Consider the following 25,614-nt stretch of genomic DNA (forward strand, 5'->3'; position numbering starts at 1 on the left):
GCTGCTTAGCCAATCACTGGCCACAGCGGCAGGGCTGGATTAAAGGGAGCGCACCTGGGGCACGTGCTCCTGGATTTCCACCAGATAGGGGACTCCACCAGGCCAAACCCGGAAGGAGCTACAGGAGCCGATTACATCAGCTCCATGCCCAACATTAACCGTTCCTACATCAGATGCTGCTGTAAGTAGCAGGGGGGAGGGGCGGCCCCCAGCCAGGGACACCTTGGCTGGGCTGGCAGTATCAGGAGACGCTGATCTGATATAGTACTGAAGACTAGGGGTATGTGCAGCATTATTCACATCCCTTGCTGCACATCCTCTAGTCTGCTTAAACCTCAGGGAGTTTGCTTAGCTGTCGGGTCAGAGTGGAGGGGGAGGAACGGCAGCCTGCAGAGCTCAAACAGCACAAGGTAACCAGGAAGTGTATGTAGTTCTGCCTGTGCCTTGTGTCCTGCGCTCCTCCTGTCAGCTGCTTATCACAACCCTTCATGACTGTCCCAGGATGGAGAGGGGGGAGGTGTGGAGAAAAAGTGAGGGAGTGCTGTCAGAAAGTGCAGGCTCCACATATATACATATTGTGGCGCAGATTTTATGCTGTGTTTAGTAATTTAGTCAAATCTGCTGCTGATCTACACCATCAAATCTGTTGTGGATCCTGTACATGTGAAGCTACCCTAACATTTAATTTTCCTGTATACAAAAGCGGAATTTACTATGCTATTGTGCATAGCAAAAAAAGAATTAGCGGCAATGCATTTTTTGTTTTAGGCTACGTTCCTACTAGGGCAATTAGGGCAAAATAACTTTAGTCAATAGGAAAAGGGTTCTGCAGTGTGGCATACAGCTAAATCGATTTTTAACATATCCCTAATGGTTTGTTTACACAGAGATTTATCTGACAGATTTTTTAAGCCAAAGCCAGAAATAGACTATGACCAGAGAACAGATCATAAAGGAAAGTCTGAGATTTCTCCTCTTTTCAAATCCATTCCTGGCTTTGGCTTTAAAAATCTGTCAGATAAATCTGTCTGTGTAAACGCACCATAAGGCAGGGGTATCAAACTCAGGCCCTCCAGCTGTTACAAAACTATAATTCCCACCATGCCTGGGAATTATAGTTTTGTAACAGCTGGAGGGCCTGAGTTTGACACCAGTGCCCTAAGGTATACACATTTGTACTTCTTCAGCAACGATGTCGGATTATGTCTCATTCCCCTAATCTGCTCTGTGATTGGGGAAACAGGAAAGCAGGATATAATCGGAAGAAGGATGAACGGCACAAGCGCAGTGGCTGCAAGATATCTAAGCTGCAGCACCATTGGCGCAGGTGAGATAAGTATGGGGGGGGGGGGTTATTGTTTTAGTGCATGAGGTTAACTTCTGGAATTTTCTGGAAAACACCTTTAAGGGTAGGTTCACACGTGCTGTAATCTCAGTGGATTTCGGCACGAGTTCCACAGCGAAATGCGTTGCGATTCCAGGTACTGTCAGTTTGTATGGGTTTACAAACTGCAAGTATGTAAACCCCATCCCCTTTAACCCTGTGAATACTCTACCTGTCTGCACTCTGGCTTCCTTCTGTGGCTCCTGGCATTGGTGTCCTGCTCAGCCAATCAGCGGGAGACCAGGGAGCCACAGAAGGAATCTGAAGCGCGGACAGGTAAAGTGTGAAAATTCTGCTGTGAGTATGTAAGCCCATACAAACTCACAGTACTGGGAATCCCTGTGGATTTTGCTGTGGAACTCGCAGTGTGAAATCTGCTGCAATTCTGTGTGAGGCAGGCAGGGACGGCAACTAGTCATCTGGGCAGGGAGCCACCTGTGACTAGTCACCGTTCTCTTCCTGTCAGCGCACAGTGCAGGGATGAGGCCACTAACGGGTCTCTCTGCCTGTCAATCATCCCCGCACTGCACGCTGACAGGGAGAGAGTGGTGACTAGTCACAGGTGGCTCCCTGACTGGATGACTAGTTGCCGCCCCCTCCCTGCATCACATGGCATTTAATTTTCACCTACTGCAGCCAGTACGTGCCTCGAGCTCTACAATAGATCTATACTGTACTGCAGGGAGCCAAATCACCACAATCATGCTGATTGGTTCCATTTAACCCCTTTGCTTCAGCAATACATATATGTCCGGGCATCAATGACCTCTGTCATGAAGGGGTTAAAGTTCCCTCTACATTGCAGCTCCCTCTACATTTCAACTGCACAGGGCATCAGCAGTTGGAACATATATAGCTGTATTGCTGATGTGAAAGGATTACAAGGGGGCGAGGTTTGTTGACACTTCAGCTGTAAGGGACCCAGTCAGTACAGTAGTACAACAATTCAGAGCACTTGGCATGATGATGATGATGATGATAATAATAATAATAATAATAATAATTTTTATTTATATAGCACCAACAGATTCCGCAGCACTTTACAATTCTGGGGGTACATATATAGATAAAGATCAGACATTACAGAGATCTACATATAATTATCCATACATGAGGAGTGAGGGCCCTGCTCGCATGCATTAGCTTACAGACTATTAGGAGGGGGTGCGAGGCAAAATGGCAGAGGGGCAAAGTGCTTCCTTTTTAGCATGGCCCGGCCATCTTTATAAATAAGCCAGTGCAGGGTAAAGGTGGGTAAACCAGTCACCAACCAATGCCTGCTACAGGTCTAAGTGCTTGAATGTCTGGGGTATGTATTTAGGGGTGGGGGGGTGGGGCAACAGATGTGTTTTGAGGGCACGTTTGAAGCTTTGGGTATTGGAGGTGAGTCTGACAGTCTTGGGTAATGCATTCCATAGAACTGGTGCAGCTCGGGTGAAGTCCTGGAGACAGGAGTGAGAGGTGCGGATTAAGGTGGTTGTTAGTCTTAAGTTGTTAGAGGAGCGCAAGGCACGGGTAGGGCGGTAGACGGAGATGTAGGGAGGTGCAGCACTGTGGAGAGCCTTGTGGGTGAGCAGGAGTTTATATTGAATCCTGTGTTTAATAGGGAGCCAGTGTAGTGACTGGCACAGGGGGGAGGCATCTGTATAGCGCCTGGACAGAGAAATAAGCCTGGCCGCTGCATTGAGAATGGACTGGAGAGAGGAGAGTTTAGAGGAAAGAAGGCCGATTACTAAGGAATTGCAGTAGTCAAGACAGGAATGAATAAGAGCGACAATAAGAGTTTTAGCAGATTCAACAGTAAGGAAGGGACGGATTTTAGAGATGTTTTTAAGATGCAAATTACAGGAACATGAAAGAGATTTAATATGAGGAAAGAAGGACAGATCCGAGTCAAACATAACCCCAAGGCAGCGGGCTTGTTGTCTAGGGGTTATGGTTGCACCACAGACAGAGGTGGAGATGTCAGGCAGTGGCGGATTATAATGTGGGCGGTTTGGGCGGCCGCCCGGGGCCCGAGGCTCCGGGGGGGCACATGCCGCGCCGCCCACATTATAATTTGCCCACGCTGCTGCGGCCCGGCCCGCCACTGCACTCTTGTGACCGCAAGCATTATTTCGCTTGCGGTCAGGGCCCAGGCGGCACAGTGAGCTGTGTGATGTGCGTGCTGCCGGGGAGAGGACGAGACACCCCCTGCAGCCGCGCATCAGCCGAAGGCAGCCGGGGACATACCAGGAGCTGAAAGGATCGACGGGGGAACGGATGGCAGGTGAGTTGTTTTTTTTTTTATTTACTGACTGCTGTGCAAGGGGGGGGGGCATCTATAAAGAGGGGGACCATCTATAGAGGGGGAAAAGAGGGGGGCCATCTATAGAGGGGGAAAGAGGGGGACCATCTATAGAGGGGGGCCATCTATAGAGGGGGGCCATCTATAGAGGGGGACCATCTATAGAGGGGGAAAAGAGGGGGGCCATCTATAGAGGGGGGAAAGAGGGGGGGCATCTATAAGGGGGGGAAAGAGGGACCATCTATAGAGGGGAAAAGAGGGAGACCATCTAAAAAGGGGGAAAGAGGGGGGCCATCTATAAGGGGGAAAAGAGGGGGACCATCTATAGAAGGGAAAAGAGGGGGACCATCTATAGGGGGGAAAGAGGGGGACCATCTATAGAGGGGAAAAGAGGGGGACCATCTATAAAGGGGGAAAGAGGGGGACCATCTATAGAGGGGGGGAAGAGGGGGGGCCATCTATAAGGGGGGAAATAGGGGGACCATCTATAAGGGGGGAAAGAGAGGGGCCATCTATAGAGGGGGAAAGAAGGGGGCCATCTATAGAGGGAGAAAGAGGGGGGCCATCTAAAGAGGGGGACCATCTATAAGGGGGGAAAGAGGGACCATCTATAGAGGGGAAAAGAGGGGGGGCATCTATAAAGGGGGACCATCTATAAAGGGGGAAAGAGGGGGACCATCTATAAAGGGGGAAAGAGGGGGGCCATATATAAGGGGGGAAAAGAGGGGGACCATCTATAAGGGGGGAAAAGGGGGATCATCTATAGAGGGGTAAAGAGGGGAACCATCTATACGGGGGGAAAGAGGGGGGCATCTATAGAGGGGAAAAGAGGGGGAGCATCTATAGAGGGGGGAGAGGGGGGAGAGGGGGGAGAGGGGGACCATCTATAGAGGGGGAAAGAGGGGGACCATCTATAGGGGGAAAAGAGGGGGACCATCTATAGAGGGGAAAAGAGGGGGACCATCTATAGAGGGGAAAAGAGGGGGGGCATCTATAGAGGGGGAAAGAGGGGGATCATCTATAAGGGGGGAAAGAGGGGGGCCATCTATAGAGGGGGAAAGAGGGGGGGCATCTATAGAGGGAGAAAGAGGGGGCATCTAAAGAGGGGGACCATCTATAAGGGGGGAAAGAGGGACCATCTATAGAGGGGAAAAGAGGGGGACCCTCTACAAAGGGGGACCATCTATAAAGGGGGAAAGAGGGGGACCATCTATAAAGGGGGAAAGAGGGGGGCCATCTATAAGGGGGGGAAAGGTGGACCATCTATAGAGGGGAAAAGAGGGGGACCATCTATAAGGGGGGAAAGAGGAGGGACCATCTATAAAGGGGGAAAGAGGGGGGGCATCTATAGAGGGGAAAAGAGGGGGACCATCTATAAAGGAGGAAAGAGGGGGGCCATCTATAAGGGGGGAAAGAGGGGGACCATCTATAGAGGGGAAAAGAGGGGGACCATCTATAGAGGGGAAAAGAGGGGGACCATCTATAGAGGGATAAAGAGGGGGACCATCTATAAGGGGGGGAAAGAGGGGGACCATCTATAGAGGGGGAAAGAGGGGAACCATCTATAGAGGGGGAAAGAGGGGGACCATCTATAGAGGGGGAAAGAGGAGGACCATCTATAAGGGGGGAAAAGAGGGGGACCATCTATAAGGGGGGAAAAGGGGGACCATCTATAGGATTAGCACCCTCCTCTCCTGACATCCTCTGTGCTGCTGTGACCTCCCCTATAAGATCAGCACCCTCCTCTCCTGACATCCTCTGTGCTGCTGTGACCTCCCCTATAAGATCAGCCCCCTCCTCTCCTGACATCCTCTGTGCTGCTTTGACCTCCCCTATAAGATCAGCACCCTCCTCTCCTGATATGCTCTGTGCTGCTGTGACCCTGTGACCTCTATAAGTTCAGCACCCTCCTCTCCTGACATCCTCTGTGCTGCTGTGACCTTGGGGGGGGGGGCAACATCAGGAGACCGGGTGAGTTGGCAATATGTTTATTGGGGGCAGTGGAGGTGGGGAGGGCAATGCTTACTGGGGGTAGCAGCAAGGGACCAAACATTATGTTTATTGGGGTCAGCGGGGAGGCAGGCAGTGTGTGTGTGGTGGGGGGCAGTGGTGGATCATAATGTGGGCGGATTGACTGGGGGGGGGCCCAGGTTGGGTGGACAGCCCGGGGCCCAGGGTACATTTAATCCGCCACTGATGTCAGGTGGGGGGCGGTTAGCAGAGGGAGGGAATACAAGAAGCTCAGTCCAATGGGTAAAGTGTAAAGTGAGAAAAGAAGAGGGCCCAGGACTGATCCCTATGGAACCCCGACTATAATGGGAAGAGAAGATGAGGAGGAACAACCAAATGATACGCTAAAGGAGCGGTCAGAGAGATAGGAGGAAAACCAGGAAAGAGCAGAGTCCTTGAAGCCGATAGAGTGGAGCATGGAGAGGAGGAGCTGGTGGTCTACAGTGTCAAAAGCTGCAGATAGATCCAGGAGAATAAGCAGAGAATGGTCACCTTTAGATTTGGCGGAGAGGAGATAATTAGAGACTTTAGTAAGGGCAGTTTCGGTAGAGTGGTGAGGACGGAAACCGGACTGAAGGGGGTCAAGGAGAGAGTTGTCAGAGAGGTAGCAGGTTAGGCGGGAATAGACCAGGCATTCCAACAGTTTAGAGATAAAAGGAAGATTAGAGACAGGTCGATAATTGGCTGTACAGAATGGGTCTAGGGAGGTTTTTTTTTTATTAACGGAGTGATGACGGAGTATTTGAAGGTCGAGGGGAAGATGCCAGAGGAAAGGGAGAGGTTGAAGATTTTAGTAAGGTAAGTAGTGAGAGCAGGAGAGAGAGACTGGACCAGGTGTGAGGCAGGCCCGGATTGGTAATCTGGCAAAGCGGGCACATGCCCGCTGGGCTGCCAGTATTACCAATCCGGGGGCCGCTGTTCCTGGCCCCCATGTGCGCCGGCCCTCAGCAGTGGCTGCAAGAAAAGCGCAGCCGGCCGCTGCGCTATTCATTCAGCCTCTGCAGAGAGCCGGCGCCCTGGCCCTTTAACTGTGAGCGTTCAAGATGAACGCTCACAGCTTGCAGCGGCCGCACTCTGCCTCTGACTGACAGAGCCAGGGAGCCATTGGCCCCCGGCCCTGCCAGTCACTCCTGTGGCCGGCCAGTCTTCCTAGCTGGAAGGTGTCAGGGCCGGCCCGGGGCTGCAGACGTGCCGCGCGCAGGCACGTCTGCAGGCACCTCTAACAGGACCCCAGCGGCTGACGTCACTTCCCTGACGCGCCGCTGAGGACCTGTGAGAAGAGACGCCGCCGACGCGCTGCAGCAGGGAGAAGAGGCTGCAGACTAAAGATCCGGGACCGGAAGGAAGAAGCTGCCGGGAGCGAGGTGACAGGTGAGAATGTGTGGTTTTTTTTTTTAACCCCTTAACATGTGGCCATGGTGTGGGGGGGCACAGGGGGGGGCTATTCAATATTGGGGGGGATGCACAGGGGGGGCTATTCTATATTGGGGGGGAGGCACAGGGGGAGGCTATTCTATATTGGGGGGAGGCACAGGGGGAGGCTATTCTATATTGGGGGGAGGCACAGGGGGAGGCTATTCTATATTGGGGGGAGGCACAGGGGGAGGCTATTCTATATTGGGGGAGGCACAGAGGGAGGCTATTCTATATTGGGGGGATGCACAGGGTGGGCTTTTCTATATTGGGGGAGAGGCACAGGGGGGGGCTATTCTATATTGGGGGGATGCACAGGGGGGGGCTATTCTATATTGGGGGGAGGCACAGGGGGGACTATTCTATATTGGGGGGAGGCACAGGGGGAGGCTATTCTATATGGGAGGATGCACAGGGGAGGCTATTCTATATTGGGGGGAGGCACAGGGGGAGGCTATTCTATATTGGGGGGAGGCACAGGGGGAGGCTATTCTATATTGGGGGGAGGCACAGGGGGAGGCTATTCTATATTGGGGGAGGCACAGAGGGAGGCTATTCTATATTGGGGGGATGCACAGGGTGGGCTTTTCTATATTGGGGAGAGGCACAGGGGGGGGCTATTCTATATTGGGGGGGATGCACAGGGGGGGCTATTCTATATTGGGGGGAGGCACAGGGGGGACTATTCTATATTGGGGGGAGGCACAGGGGGAGGCTATTCTATATGGGAGGATGCACAGGGGAGGCTATTCTATATTGGGGGGAGGCACAGGGGGAGGCTATTCTATATTGGGGGAGGCACAGGGGGAGGCTATTCTATATTGGGGGAGGCACAGGGGGAGGCTATTCTATATTGGGGGGAGGCACAGGGGGAGGCTATTCTATATTGGGGGAGGCACAGAGGGAGGCTATTCTATATTGGGGGGATGCACAGGGTGGGCTTTTCTATATTGGGGGAGAGGCACAGGGGGGGGGGCTATTCTATATTGGGGGGGATGCACAGGGGGGGGCTTTTCTATATTGGGGGGAGGCACAGGGGGGACTATTCTATATTGGGGGGAGGCACAGGGGGAGGCTATTCTATATGGGAGGATGCACAGGGGAGGCTATTCTATATTGGGGGGATGCACGGGGGGGGCTATTCTATATGGGAGGATGCACAGGGGAGGCTATTCTATATTGGGGGGATGCATGGGGGGGGGCTATTCTATATGGGAGGATGCACAGGGGAGGCTATTCTATATTGGGGGGATGCAGGGGGGGGGGCTATTCTATATTGGGGGGATGCACGGGGGGGCTATTCTATATTGGGGATGCACAGGGGAGGCTATTCTATATTGGGGGATGCGGGGGAGGATATTCTATATTGGGGGGATGCACAGGGGAGGCTATTCTATATTGGGGGATGCACAGGGGGGCTACTCTATATTGGGGGATGCACAGGGGGGCTACTCTATATTGGGGGATGCACGGGGGGGGCTATTCTATATGGGGGATGCACGGGGGGGGCTATTCTATATGGGGGATGCACGGGGGGCTATTCTATATGGGGGATGCACGGGGGGGCTATTCTATATGGGGGGATGCAGGGGGGCTATTCTATATGGGAGGATGCACAGGGGGGCTATTCTATATGGGGGGATGCTCAGGGGGCTATTCTATATGGGGGGATGTTCAGGGGGGCTAATCTATATTGGGGGATGCAGGGGGGCTATTCTATATTGGGGGATACACGGGGGGGCTATTCTATATGGGGGGATGTACAGCAGGGGGGCTATTCTATATGGAGAGATGTGCAGCGGGGGAGGGGAGGCTATTATATATGGAGGGATGTATAGATGAGGATGTATAGAGGAAGATGTTGCTGGAGCATGAAGCCTAAAATGTCTGTCTGGCAGATCCCGTGGAGAGGAGTCACGGCCAGAGAAGCCTTCATGATGGCCGGAGCCAGATGGAGAAGAAAAGGAAAAGTGGACGTCTCTTCATGCAGAGAAGACGCCTACTGTGAGTGACAGGATGTAACTGCACTATATTCACCTATAAGGTCTGCAGAACCTTTACACAGCTGGGATCTACATCTGTATCAGGGTGTCAAATTCAGGCCCTCCAGGTGTTGCAAAACTACAATTCCCATCATGCTTTAGCTGTCCAGTCATGATGGGATCTGTAGTTTTGTAACAGCTGGAGGGCCGGAGTGTGAAACCTGTGTTCTCTGGTCACTGCTTTGGGAGAATATTGGTCTTTATATAGCGGCTGTTATTTGGTGGATAGTGGTATCCAGTCCCCGTATGCTGAGGAGGTAGTGGGCATGGTGTGATGGTATAGTGGTATTATCCAGTCACCGTATGTTGAGAGTAGTGGACATGGTGTGATGGTATAGTGGTATTATCCAGTCACCGTATGCTGAGAGTAGTGGACATGGTGTGATGGTATAGTGGTATTATCCAGTCACCGTATGCTGAGAGTAGTGGACATGGTGTGATGGTATAGTGGTATTATCCAGTCACCGTATGCTGAGAGTAGTGGGCATGGTGTGATGGTATAGTGGTATTATCCAGTCACCGTATGCTGAGAGTAGTGGGCATGGTGTGATGGTATTACTCGTCCTGTGTATTCTGGTATTATTGGTAATATTAGTGTTTTATATAGTGGATTGTATTCAGTCACAGTGTAGTGGTATTAGTCACTATGTGGTGATAATGGCCGTGCTCATGGTGTGGTGATATTATTTGTTACTTATATACTGGTAGTATAGGAAATATTGGTGGGTTTGCTTAGTGACAGTATGGCAGTAACGTGTACAGTATGGTGATAATATTTGCTTACTGGTGTTATTAACTATGAGAGTATCATGCACAGAAAGTTCTAGATAGATAGATAGATAGATAGATAGGAGATAGATAGATAGATAGATAAATAGATAGATAGATAGATAGGGAGGGAGATAGATAGATAGATAGATAGATAGATAGATAGGAGATAGATAGATAGATAGATAGATATCCAGTAGGAAATATCTATCTACCAGCTTATTATGTAGCTTTGATTACACATGAGATCACAACCAGCAGACACATTTTAATAATTAAAACCTTACTACTTATACCGCCATTATATGGAGACATAGTCAGGATAAAAGGATTAAAAAAAATATAGTAACTTTTGTCCAAAAACAGCACCACCCCTGTCTTCAGGTTATGTGAGGTATTACAACTTGGCTCCATTCACTTCAATGGAACTGAGCTGCAATACCTCACTCAAACTGAGGTATGGCACTGTTTCTGGAAGAAAGTGGCCATGTTTTTCTCCTTTAAAGGGAATCTGTGAGGTCCATACCAGGTCTAGGGCTGTAGATCTCAGCAGACAGGTGTGAGGGAGATATCACTGACAGGACCTTTAATCCAGTGTAAACTTTTATAATTGTCCTTTTCATTACCAACTAAAGTTTCACAACAGCAGCAGCAGCACCCTATACGTCAGTAGCGAAATTTGGTGGGGGGCAAGGGGGGCGGTCGCCCCCGGGCCCACTCAGACAGGGGCCCACTGAGGTCTTAGACAGTTAATGCTGTCTGCAAAAGCTATTGCTTTTGCAGACAGCATTAACACGTCAGTAGTGGCCGGAACTGTATGCGCTCGCACTCCTAATGAGCGCATACAGTTCCGACTGGGCCAGGATGTGATTGACACAGCATCAGGAGCCATTGGCTCCTGGCTGTGTCAATCATTCTTGTGGCCGGAGGCAGCGTTATGCCTCCAGCCACAAGAGGCTGCGCTCCGCATCCGCACACGCCCCCCGAACCGCCGAGCCCACCCCCTCCTTTATGTCTCTCTTGCGACCGCAAGCACGGTCTTGCTTGCGGCCGCAAGAGGCAATCTTGCCCCTGTCTGATGCGTCGCTCCCTGGGGGATTCCCAGGGAGCGCACGTATCAGGAACCTTAGTGCGCGTCGCTGGGACTTCCTGTACCGGAAGTCCCGGCCTGGGCGCACACTCAGCTTCCGGATGTGTGCGCTGCCCGGGAATCCCCCAGGGAGGGACGCATCAGCTGGGGGCAGAAGAGAGGACAGCAGCGACGGGGGAGCGCTTGTTAGGTGAGTTGTGTGTTTGTTTTTTTTAATCTGCTGTGCAGGGGGCAAACTATAAGGGGGGATACAGGGGGGGAGCCATCTACAAGGGGGGAATACAGGGGAGGGAAGCCATCTATAAGGGGGGATACAGGGGGGGAGCCATCTATAAGGGAGGGATACAGGGGAGGGGAGCCATCTATAAGGGGGGATACAGGGGGGGAGCCATCTATAAGGGAGGGATACAGGGGAGGGGAGCCATCTATAAGGGGGGGGGGATACAGGGGAGGAGCCATCTATAAGGGGGGGGATACAGGGGGGGAGCCATCTATAAGGGGGAATACAGGGGAGGGAAGCCATCTATAAGGGGGGAATACAGGGGAGGGAAGCCATCTATAAGGGGGGGATACAGGGGGGAGCCATCTATAAGGGAGGGATACAGGGGAGGGGAGCCATCTATAAGGGGGGATACAGGGGGGGAGCCATCTATAAGGGAGGGATACAGGGGAGGGGAGCCATCTATAAGGGGGGGGGATACAGGGGAGGAGCCATCTATAAGGGGGGGGATACAGGGGGGGAGCCATCTATAAGGGGGAATACAGGGGAGGGAAGCCATCTATAAGGGGGGAATACAGGGGAGGGAAGCCATCTATAAGGGGGGGATACAGGGGGGGGAGCCATCTATAAGGGGGGAATACAGGAGGAGCCATCTATAAGGGGGGAATACAGGAGGAGCCATCTATAAGGGGGGATACAGGGGAGGGAAGCCATCTATAAGGGGGGGATACAGGGGAGGGGAGCCATCTATAAGGGGGGGGGATACAGGGGTAGCCATCTATAAGGGGGTAATACAGGGGGGGCATCTATAAGGGGGCAATACAGGGGGGAGCCATCTATAAGAGTCAGCCTACCCACTAAACAAGGGTGTAAAGGGGCCAATACAGATGTGCAGTGTGTAGAGAGATGAGGATGGTGCCAGAGTGTGGAGCCTAATATGTATGTCTGGCAGATTCTGTGGATTCGTGGCTCGGAGAAGTTCTCATAACGGCCATGGGCAGATGGAGAAGAAGATGAAAAGGGAAGAACTCTGATCAGAGAAGACGTCCCCTGTGAGTCACTAAATATATCTGAACTGTAATGTATATGGTGTATAGAACCTGTGTAGAGCTGGGGCTACTGCTAAATGACTTGAAGAGGTGATATTGCTCTGTGTACAGTGGATTATTCAGTTGCAGCAGTGGTGTTAGTCAGTATGTGCTGGTATTAGTCGGTATGTGCTGGTATTAGTCGGTATGTGCTGGTATTAGTCGGTATGTGCTGGTATTAGTCGGTATGTGCTGGTATTAGTCATTAAGTAAGTAGTGGTGTTATTTGTTACTTGTAATCTGGTACTGTGTTTTATTGGATTTAGTATAGAGGATTTAGTCAGTAACAATATGGTGGTGATGGTAGTGGTTGTGGCGATATTTCCCCCTTGTATACTGGTATTATTGGTAATACCATATATATATACCAGTAGCATGCACTTGGTCGAGGAAGGGGGGCTCCAGGTTGACAGTCTGCAGCCCTCAGGGTATGCTGGGAGTTGTAGTACAGTAGTACAATCCTCCGATACCTGCCGCTGTAGACAGATGTATTGCTGGAACTTCAGGGCTGATGGTTGTCACCCACAGGTTGCAGCCACCAGGAGAATCAAACTGAGGACAAGAGTGGTGCTGTCTGTGGAAGAAGGCAGCTATATTTTTCTAATCTTAAGCTCTTTTACTTTTTTTGTGGTTCTATATTCCAGATGTAGAAGCCTCTTACACGGCTCTGTATCCTTATTCACTATAAGAAATGTAGAAGAATATTCCCTTTATTATTCAAAAAAATCCTTGTCACCTGCTGGGGTTCCCTATGGGTAACGTTGGTTGGGGGCCCACTCAGCCTCACTCGCCCCCCCTAGGCTGAACCCCTAGCTACGCCCCTGCTATACGTCCATCAGTCAGGGCAGGAAGGGGCGGAGGCAGAAGGTGCTGCTGTTGCTCCACATCTGTGACACTTCAGCTGGTAATGGAAAGAATGATTATAAAGGTTTACACTGGACTATAGGTCAGGTCCCTGACCTGTACGCTGGGATCTACAGCTGTGTACCTGGTATAGACCCCACAGGTTCCCTTTAAGGGCACGTTCATACCTAATCCAATGCAGATTTGATGCTTCTGATTTAATCAGTTGAAATGAATGCATAAATATGCCGCATCAAATCCACAGCAGATCATGTTATAGCATTATTTTTAGGCGCTGATGGTGGGTTTCACATGTTTAAAGGGAACTAATAAGCCCGTTTGAGCTGATATGACTTTTATTCCCCGGCTCGTGACTAGATACAAGCGGGGAAGTAGTCATGGTGGTCGGCTCCCCGCTCGTATCTAGTCACTGCGCTCTGCCTGTCAGCGCGCTCAGAGGGGATGATTGACAGGCAGAGAGGTCCGTTACTGGCCTCTCTGCCTGTCAATCATCCCGCCGAGCACGCTGACAGGCAGAGCGCAGTGACTAGATACAAGCGGGGAGCCGACCACCATGACTACTTCCCCGCTTGTATCTAGTCACAAGCCGGGGAATAAAAGTAATTTTCTCCGTTATAAAGCACCAGCTGCGGCCGTGGTCGGTACTTGTCGCGGCCACTCCAGGTGCTTTATACAATGCTCCAGGGAACTGATCGGTTGATTGTTTCCCTTTAAGGGAGTAGTGGGGGACATGGCTAAATGAAGCAGAATTGATATACCATGATATGGTATGTGGGCTGCTGGGGTTTGATTGCCAGGGCTGATTTTAAGTCCCAGTCCGGCCCTGGTGTGAGGGAATAGGGTCACTAGGGCAGGAGGTGGGACGAGTGGAGGAAAAGAGTCTGGAGACTTCCTCCTCTGTTACAGGCTCAAATACTGAGAGGGAAGAGGAGGAAATACAAGAGGGAATAGGATCAACACTACTTGGGGACTGGGAGGTGATCTCCTGACGGATAGTATCTATCTTTTCCTTGAAGTAGGATGCTAGTTCTTCAGCACAGAGGTTAGTTACGGGTGTCTGAACTTTGGGTTTGAGGAGGGAGTTGAGGGTATCAAAGAGACGTTTTGGGTTATGGAATAGAGAAGAAATGAGAGAGGTAAAGTAAGATTGCTTAGCAGAATAAAGAGTGGAGTAGTAGCTTCTAAGCACAAATTTATAATGTAGGAGGTTTGCATCAGTTTTAGACTTCCTCCACGAACGTTCATAACGTATCATGTTGAAAGATGATACAAAGAACTCCAAACTCCATTATGTTACACACCATCCATATACATGTAGTGTGTAAATAGGCCCTTAGCCAGCAAAATTCAGCTCTGCTGCATCTGTATGCTTTAACCAACCAAAGTCGGCTCTGCTACATCTGTATGCTTTAACCAACCAAATTTAAAGAGGCTATCCAGCGCTACAAAAACATGGCCACTTTCTTCCAGAGACAGCATCACTCTTGTCTCCACCTTAGGCGGGGTTTTGCTGCTCAGTTTCATTGAAGTGAATTGAGCTTAATTGCAAACCACACCTGAACTGGAGACAAGAGTGATGCTGTCTCTGAATGAAAGTGGCCATGTTTTTGTAGCACTGGATAACCCTTTAACTTTACTCATTATGCTACATAGATCCTCCGTGCAGTTGTACCAACCCCTCACTAGCGCTGCACTGCAATGCTGCTAAACGTCCGAAGTAAACACCCGTAGGTTCACTACAGTGTAATAATACAAGAGGATACAAAAAGGGGGGTGACGTTCAGCGCAAAAATTGGATTCCCCAATATTTCTACTGACAATAGCGATGTAACATTGCGGGTATAGAAGAGAAGAGGTATAGTGTTGAATGTTAAATTTAACATTCAACACTATACCTCTTCTCTTCTGAGGTTACTATCCCCACCAAGCATTAAAATGTAATACATGGTGGGGGTTCTAATTGAATTGTGATGTGAGCCTAAATGCGTGCACAGGCCAACTCCCCTGCTCTGGTGGGTCAGTTTATACACCAGTACCCTAGTCACAACTTGTCACTAGTGTACTGGTGGTCCCTAGACCTCACTACTAGGCTGAGGAGAGGGCGGGTTGTTTTGTGCAGCAAATGTATCTACAAACAATAGAAAAAAACATTCATTGTTTTGTATATTTAAAATACATGGTTAATGAACAAAGTTTATTATTTAATTATTTTTAAGTGGGGGCCCCCCAACCAAATTGTCGCCCAGGGCCTCCACCAACCTTAATCCGGCCCTGCACAGCGGTCCCAGCCAGTGATTGGCTGAGCGGCCTGTCAGCTGAGACAGGCCGCTTTAAAGCTGAAGCGCTTGGGACCCGAGGAAAAGCACAGAGCAAGAGGAGCCCTGCATCCTGGATAGATAATGTATTCTTCTTTGCTAATCGGCAGTGCCGGACTAGCACTGCTATTACACGTAGCGATGCACGGTTGGGGCCCAACAATTATAGGTCAGAACCTATATCAACGATATCATCGGCTGATCGCTGCCTTTATTACACGGAACGATAATCGGCTGGATAGGGCCGATTATCATTCCGTGTAATAGTACCCATAGGTGGCAGAAACACAGCTTCATTCACTGGTGATGACGCAGAGGATGACATCTGTGGACTGAGATTCCACCTGGGGTCTGCAACGTCATCATCATCATCATAGTCCAGGACAAACTTGTCCTCTCCTAAGTTGTCATTCTCCATAGGCATGCGGTATGATTCCATACTTTTGCCAGAAGCTGCCCCTTCCTAGCTCTCTTGACTGCTCTGGGGCATGACATCTCAGAGAGTCTCAGCGCTTCCAATTGTTGCCTGTCAGGACATTCCTCAAAAAGATCCTCTAAATACAGAGACTCAGAGTCTGGGGGGGGGGGGGTACTAGACTTGCCAGGAGCTCTCTTGCTGATGGCCCTGGCGAGTGGAATTTGGTCTGCGACACCACACGAGACGGGGCAGAGGAAACATCCTGGCTTTGACATGGAATGGTGGTGACACTACTCCAGATCCAGTTAATCCCAGCCTGGCTGGTGTTCACCTGCCTACTAGGTGTAACAGGGAGCTCAAACCTTGCTTTAATTTGGTTAGAATCACTAGTCCCACGAGTCGTCTTCCACTGGGATCACCTTTTGTGCCACCATGGTCACTAAAACTGGCCATACCCCGAGAAGGGCCAGATTTTTTTGCACGCTTGGACATCTTTCTTTCTTTTTTTCTTTCTTTTTTTTTTTTTTTTTTTTTTTTAAGGGAATAAAAGATATGACTTGATGGTATGATATACACCCAGGACCCAGTGATTTGTTACACTGGACACTGTTTTCACAGCACTCAGTGACAGGGCACCCAGAACCCAATGACTCAATGTCAATTTCTCTCCCTGCCCTGCTCTAAATGCCTGCTGCAATCCTGTTCTCCACTACACACACAGCCCACCTCCAGGTAGTGGATCACACTATATACAGGGGGACGGGGAAGGTGCTGACACCAAAGTGGGGCTTGCAGGTGATTGGAGGGCCACAAGGGATTATGGATAATTCCTTGCCTCTTACCAAGTGACAGTACTGTAAGCTAACATGCGCGGCCGCGGCCACCATGTTTAGCTAATTTTGCAGTGAATCCGTCTAAATTCACTTGGCAATATGAAGCAAACTGACAGCATGGATTCACCAGATTCGCATCACAAATCTTTAATTGTAGTGTATTAAGTTTTTTATGTTCATGTTCACATTAACATGCTTTTTTTTGCACAATGAATTGAACACTTGCATTTTATAGTACAGATTTGATTAAATGGAGATAACATGAACTACAGTTGATTTATATTAATGTTTTTTTTTTTATAGAATTACATTCATATTTATCAATAAATGTTATGTGACTTTATGTTTTTGCACTTTGAATTGCATATGTTGCTCTTTATAATTGGGGTATTTTGTATTAATAAATATGAATATAATTTACACTTTATATTCATATAGGTGGATATGTGCAATAAGAATTTATACATAATTTTTTTTAATATTAACTCTTGTGTATGAATTGTCAGCTCCCCATTGATACTGTGTTTCCGGGTCACCCTTAAAGGTGTTGTCCAGGATAAATTCCTAATAAGCAATCCTGCTTGGGATGTGGGCAACATGACAGTGATATATACTTTCCTGTGCCCCTCTGCTGTTACCAGACCGCCATCTCTTTGCGCTGTCTGCGTTTTCACAACATCTGTTGATGTGCCACTCCCACCATATATTGTCTACGCTTATTGGCTATTTCTGGTGGGGGCATTATGTCAGCAGATTTTGTGAAAATGCTGACGGCGGGGTAGAGCAGGTGATTGAGGAACTGGCAGTTGTGGTGGAGCAACTCAGGTATCCATATAGTACTGTAATTTCCACCTCACCTCAGCAGAATCGCTGATTATATGGTGGACTGCTATGGTTGGAGGGACAGGCTTAGTGATGTCATCACTGCCTGCCCCATGACTTCCCATGACAGATTCTGGACCATGCTGACACTGAAATCAAGATGTGCAGCCTGTAACGCCATGTAAAGATCACAGGTGTATTAATAACCATGTTGTAATTTGAGGAAACTCTATGTAAAGCTGGGTATACAGGAATGCAGCCAGCACCCTACAAAGGAAGACGAAACATGTGTCATGGCCTGGAAGCATTCCAGAAAGCATATCATGGGTATGTAACACTGCATTTTAAGTTAATAATGCGCTCCATTAAAGTCAATGGGAAATTGTTTAGCAGCACACAAATGTACAGAATAACCACCGTAATTTATTACAATCGTCCAGACAATAATCATTCTCATTATTTATGACATGCTTTTGCCTTTTTAACTGTTCACACATTGTTTTATTTTCACTCAAAAATATTTGCAGTCTCAATTGTTTTTTATTGTACTGTGTGTGAACCTAGCCTTAAACAGAGTCAGTCCCAAGGAAATTAAAAATAACCCCAAAATATTTTTCAACTACAAAAATAATAAGAAAACTTAAAGGGACTCCTAAACAATAGTAAAATAAATAGTTTAAAAGACACTAATTCCAAATATGAAATTTGGAATCTGCATCTTGTGAACTATTTAGCAACTACTGTATTCCGGAAGTTTTTTGGAGGTGGTAAAGTACCTTTAAAAATCTTTGGTCATCAGTCGCACATTGCTATTTACATGTCAAGACTCCACCCCGGGGTCCTGCTGCCTTGTTTGGTGTTCTCCGCTCACCACAGCCAATTCCAGGACTTCGGAACCAAAAAGGATGCTTAGCTAATCACTGATCGTGGTGTTGTCCCATCTCGGCCAGTGATTAGTTGAGCAGCCTTTTACTTCAGAGATGGGATCAGAAGTCTCTGAGGCGGCTGCAGCAGGGCACACAGGAACAAGGCTGGAGGACACGGGGGGCGGGGGGGGGGGGGATGGACAGGTAAATATGTTTTTACACCAAAAGAAGGGCTGCAAAGACATCACTAACAATGTCCTTTCAGCCCTTGCTGCATGATAATCAAGCCATGTATGGGTTCAGTAAGCCAGGTCATATTCCCCTATAGGAAACTATCCATACTACTGTGTAGGAAAATAATTCTATTAGGATGGAGCTACACAGAAATTCCTGGTTGCATGACCAGGAGCTGCTATGTCACACTGCCAGCTGTGCTGCTTGGTTGCATGATCCCTTCACACATACAAGTGAATAGGGTAGCACTGCGGCCAACAAGCTGCTGCGATACTCCAGTCTTAAAAAAATGCAATGGATTGCAGGTTTGTGGTCAGGAACTACCTGTGGGTAACCACCAGGGGCGAATTAACTTTACCGTAGGCCCTGGGCTGTTGACCAAGCTTGCCCCCCCCCCCCAACCCACTCTAACTATGGCAGCACTAGCGTGGTGTTCATAGTACAGGATAGACAATGTCATTATGCCCGATATTGCGAAAACTGCGGTAAAAAAGTAGTGATTTTTTTTGCAAAACATGGCAGAACAGTAGCCAGGAGACAACACACCACTGAAAATATAAGTCTTTTTGGGTGTCCATGGGCCCCCCAGGAGCTTAGGGCCCTTTTATAATCCCCTTCACTCACCCCAACAACTGGTGTGAGTGAAGGGGTCGCGTAGTAGCTTTACACTTGACTGGAAATAGTCTTAAACCACTTAACATGGCAGCATTTTGGTAGGTATTTGTAAGTTGAAACACAGAGTACAAAACACAAAAGTGGTGCGTGACAGTTTTTCTCTATGTAGGTTTCATGTAGGTGGGTTTTACAGAGTTTTATTTCAAAATGCTGATATAGAATACTGTCTTGTGAACGTGAAATGGAAGTAGAGGCTAAAGCATTTAGCAGGGGGCCTGATGTCACAGGAGAACCCCTGGGGGAGTGTTTTAGCTGTGAGTATGGGTTGTTTATTATTTTCTGTTAAACCCCAGAAATATTGAAGGAAAAAAAAAAAAAAAAAGATTAAGTCCAAGAGTACCTCTCCAAAAACTATGCCACTTCCCAAGGCAGTATTTTATATCAGTATTTGGTTTATCAAGACTTACCTAAGTGAAACATATTCTGTGATAATTAACAACTTTTTTTTACAATACCTACAACCAACACACAAAAGACAATACACTGGCATGCTCCTAGAGTTATACATGTAGGTATATGAAATGAAAATAGGTTTATAAAATCATAGATCTTTGACTGTTATGACAGTGCCAAAGGCTTCACACATAGCTCTAAAAAAAAGTCACTAATAGAAAGTTAATGCTCTGCTAAATATTAGTTATAATAACAACGGCAGTTCTAGCTATACAGCCAGTGCAGAAAAGTATACTCACCATCTCATTTTCTTTCCCTTCATTAATTATTGCATGATGATCTTTGCATTCTTTTGATTTCATGTTGTACAGGCACCTGTTTTCAGAAGACAAGAGATGACTTCACCTTAACATCCCCAAGCAGCACCAGCTCTGAGAAACCAAACAGCCATTACCACTTAAATAATGCACACACCTCTAACTTCCTTAAGTAGCATTTATGCTTCCTGGATTTCTCTGTATTGTGTTGATTGTATGGCAAATAAACTGTTAATCCTCACCCAACACAGAAATTGCTATACAAATGGTTATAAAATAGAGTGTATAGTAACATTTCTTTAAATATGACATCAATTGAACTGTATAAGTATCAAATATTCTATACAACTCTATGGAGAAAACAGACAAAGAGGGGTGTTACCTAGTGCAATAATGTGGAATTATGCACATATGAATGTGGATTTGTGTTTAGATCTTGTGCAAAACCACTCACCTTAGAGCTGTGTTATAATACAGGTACAACTCTTTCAATAGCCTTGAATAAATAATCCTGCTGCTGCTCCCCTGCAGAGAAATTTCACAGATCCCTAAGGAATTTGAAAATTTATGGCCTCAGCAATAGCCGGCTAGGAGTGACTAGATACACAAAATTGGCTTTGAATCCTGGCCTTGATGGCTACAGATTGACAAGCATGTGTGCTTGTTGGAAACCTACTGAAACAGCAGATGAGTATGCAAACACATCACAGACTTTATTGAAAACAATAAAAAGTATGTTGCACCTCATTTTAGCTGCTCACATTAATGCAGAGCTTGTCAAGCATGATACAGCCAAACAACTATTATTGCAAAAAACTCCCTCTATTAGCATGAGCAATGCTATTTATAGTTCACTGTATTGTATTCATTGTAAGGCAAGTTAAACTGCTTTTTGAATTAATTACACCACCTAACTCAGAGACTGGGGCCATTTTTCACAAACAGGGTTATAAATTCAAGATAAAACAATAAAATTGCTATAATGTGTTGCTATAATATGACATGGGAGGGAACTGGTTAAGTGCCAAATATTCTAGACAAGGATCTAAAATTTCTAGGAACAATTTTAAATTAAAACAATAGCCACAGATCTGCTTAAAAGCCTATTTAAATTATTTTTATTTATGTTCAGTTTGATAATGTGAATTTTCACATTACTACATGTTCACACGCAGCAGATTTGTTGCATACATTTGCCCTTTAGTGCACTTGGCACTAAACGTACCATTATATTATGAAATCAGAATGCCTGACCTATGAGAAGCAGTACTTAATGCAAAGGACGTCAGTATTATACCTTAGTAATAATGGGTTTTTGCAGCCAAGATTAGAGATGCAGCATCAATATGATAACCCAATTCAAAAGCCCTATCAAGGCATTAGAATGTCAAAAAAAGGATTGCCTACTTGGAATAATTTATGATGCTTTCTGTTCAAGTCATCAGACCTGTGGACAGGCTAGAACTTGTGCACATGTGCTCATTGTTACAGATGCCACTCTCCCTGTTAACCTCTTTTATATACACAGAAAGGTTGACCCAAATTTAATTATTTTATATATATTTTTGCACTCCAAACACTCTATAATATATACTTTTTTATCATTACAATTAATAAACTGTTTTATTTCATACTGAGATTAGTTATCCCCAAGTCTGGTTACTTTTCATAGGGTAAGAACAGAAACTTGACTAAGCAGCCAAGGTTTTTTCAAATGTGCCATCACTCTTTGTAGAACGTGCACATTTAGGAAAAAAAAATAAAAATAAAATAAATATATATATATATATATATTATATAATATATATATATATATATATATATATATATATATATATATACACACACACACACACTAAAAAATGTACCCGGAGCTGCCTGGTTATAAAGTGTCAGTGTGTTGATTAGATTTGTTCCAAGGTCGCCCAGGAGGAAAATCTATGACCTTGTTTTTTTTTTGTTTAAGGGGAAATCGCCAGGAGCACTATATATCCCTTTATATGCTATATACCCCAAGAGTTCTGCACTGTTTATGTAAATTGTAGGTTAGAAATAAACTAAAAACTTTCAACATCCTAAATACCTAATAGCCAAACTGAGATGTCATCATGTGGTCAGACTGTATACAGAGCCTGGTTATATACAACATTGGCATTGGTATATACAGCCTGGCTATATACAACATTGGCAGTGTTATATACAGCCTGGTTATATGCAACATTATCAGTGTAATATACAGCCTGGTTATATGCAATATTGGCAGTGTTATACAATATACAGCATTGTATACAACATTAACAGTGTTATACTGAGCCTGGTTATATACAACATTGGCAGTTGTATATACAGCCTGGTTATGTACAACATTGGTAGTGTTATATAGTACTGCAGTGGCGTCGCTAGGCAGTTTTATTCGGGGCTCATGCCCCGAATAAAATGCCTGCTGCCCCGGATCTCTTCTGCCCCGCTCTTGCGAGCCAGATGCGGCTCTTTTGATGGCCGCATCTGGCTCGCAGATTGCAGCTGCTGCTGTCCTCCTTACCTACTGGCCGCCCGCAGCGCCCGGACACGCTCCTCCATCCAATCAGCGGAAACCGGGAGTGTGGGGCCGCTGCGGTGGGCCATGGTGCACGCATCCAATTAACGCGTGCGCCACGGCCCACCGCAGCGGCCCCGCGCTCCCGCTCTGAGCTGATTGAGTTGTAGGAGCACCTCCGGCCGCTACGGTAGGTGAGGCGGACAGCAGCAGCCGCGATCTAGGAGGAGGTGAGCAGGCACGGGGGGAGAGAAACGGGCGAGAAGCACAGGGGGGAAAGAAGCAAGGGGGGAGAGAAACGGGAGAAAAGCATGGGGGAGAGAAAGAGGGGAGAAAAGCATGGGGGAGAGAAACAGGGGAGAAAAGCATGGGGGAGAGAAAGGGGAGAAAAGCATGGGGGAGAGAAACAGGGGAGAAAAGCATGGGGGAGAGAAAGAGGGGAGAAAAGCATGGGGGAGAGAAACAGGGGAGAAAGCATGGAGGAGAGAAACAGGGGAGAAAGCATGGGGGAGAGAAACAGGGGAGAAAAGCATGGGGGAGAGAAACAGGGGAGAAAGTAATGGAGGAGAGAAACAGGAGAGATAACCATGGGGAGAGAAACAGGAGAGATAACCATGGGGAGAGAAACAGGGGAGAAAAGCATGGGGGAGAGAAACGGGAGAAAAGCATGGGGGAGAGAAACGGGAGAGAACAGCATGGGGGAGAGAAAGAGGGGAGAAAAGCATGGGGGAGAGAAAGCGGGGAGAAAAGCATGGGGGAGAGAAAGAGGGGAGAAAAGCATGGGGGAGAGAAACGGGAGAGAACAGCATGGGGGAGAGAAAGAGGGGAGAAAAGCATGGGGGAGAGAAAGCGGGGAGAAAAGCATGGGGGAGAGAAAGAGGGGAGAAAAGCATGGAAGAGAGAAAGAGGGGAGAAAGCATGGGGGGGAGAAACAGGGGAGAGAAACAGGGGAGAAAGCATGGGGGAGAGAAACGGGAGAAAAGCATGGAGGAGAGAAAGAGGGGAGAAAAGCATGGAGGAGAGAAAGAGGGGAGAAAAGCATGGGGGAGAGAAACAGGGGAGAAAGCATGAGGGAGAGAAACAGGGGAGAAAGCATGAGGGAGAGAAACGGGAGAAAGCATGGGGGAGAGAAACAGGGGAGAAAAGCATGGGGGAGAGAAACAGGGGAGAAAAGCATGGGGGAGAGAAACGGGAGAAAGTAATGGAGGAGAGAAACAGGAGAGATAACCATGGGGAGAGAAACAGGAGAGATAACCATGGGGAGAGAAACAGGGGAGAAAAGCATGGGGGAGAGAAACAGGGGAGAAAAGCATGGGGGAGAGAAACGGGAGAGAACAGCATGGGGGAGAGAAAGAGGGGAGAAAAGCATGGGGGAGAGAAAGCGGGGAGAAAAGCATGGGGGAGAGAAACAGGGGAGAGAAACAGGGGAGAAAGCATGGGGGAGAGAAACAGGGGAGAAAAGCATGGGGGAGAGAAACAGGGGAGAAAGCATGAGGGAGAGAAACAGGGGAGAAAGCATGGGGGAGAGAAACAGGGGAGATAAGCATGGGGGAGAGAAAAACGGGGGAGAGAAACAGGGGAGATAAGCATGGGGGAGAGAAACAGGGGAGATAAGCATGGGGGAGAGAAACAGGGGAGAGAAACAGGGGAGAAAAGCATGGGGGAGAGAAACAGGGGAGAAAGCATGGGGGAGAGAAACAGGGGAGAAAGCATGGGGGAGAGAAATGGGGGAGAGAAACTCAGAGGGCCCGGGCCCCGGATGTTTTAGGACCCTAGCAACGCCCCTGTAGTACTGTATACCAATAGTGTGTAGTTTGTGGGTACCCCCCCCCCCCCCCCCCCCCCGCCAACTACAGACCATAAGTAAGTGTGTGTGTGTGTGTGTGTGTGTGTGCAGAAAACCTGAAGCTTATAATAATAAGTGCATACACAATCCTGCATCATCATAATCTGGCCCTCTTAGGCACTACCTTTCATCCTTGGTGAGGACAACAGAGAAGAGGTTTCAAAGTTTCTATTACTGTATACACTCCCCCCCCACACACACAGGTAGTCCCTGTACTGTATACACTCCCCCCCTTGCAGATACTCCTATACTGTATACACTCCCTCTGCAGGTAGCCCCCATACTGTATACACCCCCGACCCCTGCGGGTAGCCCTCACACTCTATACACCTCCCTTGCAGGTAGTCCCTATACTGTATACACTCCACCCCCACAGGTAGCCCCCATACTCTATACACTGCCCCCTTCTTTCAGGTTGCACCCATACTGTATACACTCCACTCCACAGTTAGCCCTCATAGTGTATACACCCCCCACCCCTACGGGTAACCCCCATACTCTATACACTCCCTCCACTTGCAGGTTGTCCCCATACTCTATATACCCCCCCCCCTGCACGTAGTCCCTATACTTTATACACTCCACCCCCTGCAGGTAGCCTCTATACTGTATACAGTACCCCCCCTTGCAGGTAGCCCCCATACTGTATACATTTCCCCCTGCAGGTAGCCCGAATACTGTATACACTCCCCCCACAGGTATCCCCCATACTGTATACACTGCCCCCTTGCAGATTCCCTCATACTGTATATGCTCTACCCTGCAGGTAGCCCCCATGCTGTATACAATCCCCCTTCAAGTAGCCACCATGCTGTACAAACTCCCCTCTACATGTAGCTCCCATGCTGTATACACTCCCCCCTGCAGGTAGCCCCTATGCTGTATACACCCCTCCTTGCAGGTACTCCTATACTGTATACACTCCCTCCCTGCAGGTAGCCCCTATATTGTATACATCCCTCCCACAGGTAGCCCCCATACGGTATACACCCCCCACCCCTGCGGCCAGCCCCCATACTCTATACACTCCCCCAACTTGCAGGTAGCCCCCATACTCTACACCCCCCTGCAGGTAGTCCTTATACTGTGTACACTGCACCCCCGCAGGTAGCCCCCATACTCTATACACTGCCCTACTTCTTGCAGGTTGCCCCCATACTGTATACACTCCACTCCACAGGTAGCCCCCATAC

At 48.1% G+C, this 25,614-nt stretch overlaps 1 protein-coding gene across 3 annotated transcripts in view; it reads right to left on the minus strand.

Moving 5' to 3' along the window:
• Positions 1-20,556, minus strand: part of LOC138795670 (probable cation-transporting ATPase 13A4) — a 276,072-nt gene extending 255,516 nt beyond the window's left edge. For 2 of the 3 annotated variants that reach the window (XM_069975057.1, XM_069975056.1), the window contains exon 1: positions 20,022-20,145. In XM_069975057.1, the coding sequence (XP_069831158.1) occupies positions 20,022-20,084 (63 nt within the window). In that variant the 5' untranslated portion in view covers positions 20,085-20,145. Of the gene's footprint in view, positions 1-20,021; positions 20,146-20,493 lie in introns of those variants that run through there. The other variant, XM_069975055.1, reaches the window with a different exon arrangement.
• Between the last annotated feature and the right edge of the window lie 5,058 nt (positions 20,557-25,614).

The sequence above is a fragment of the Dendropsophus ebraccatus genome, chromosome 6, assembly GCF_027789765.1.
Source record: "Dendropsophus ebraccatus isolate aDenEbr1 chromosome 6, aDenEbr1.pat, whole genome shotgun sequence".
Taxonomy (NCBI): Eukaryota; Metazoa; Chordata; class Amphibia; order Anura; family Hylidae; genus Dendropsophus; species Dendropsophus ebraccatus.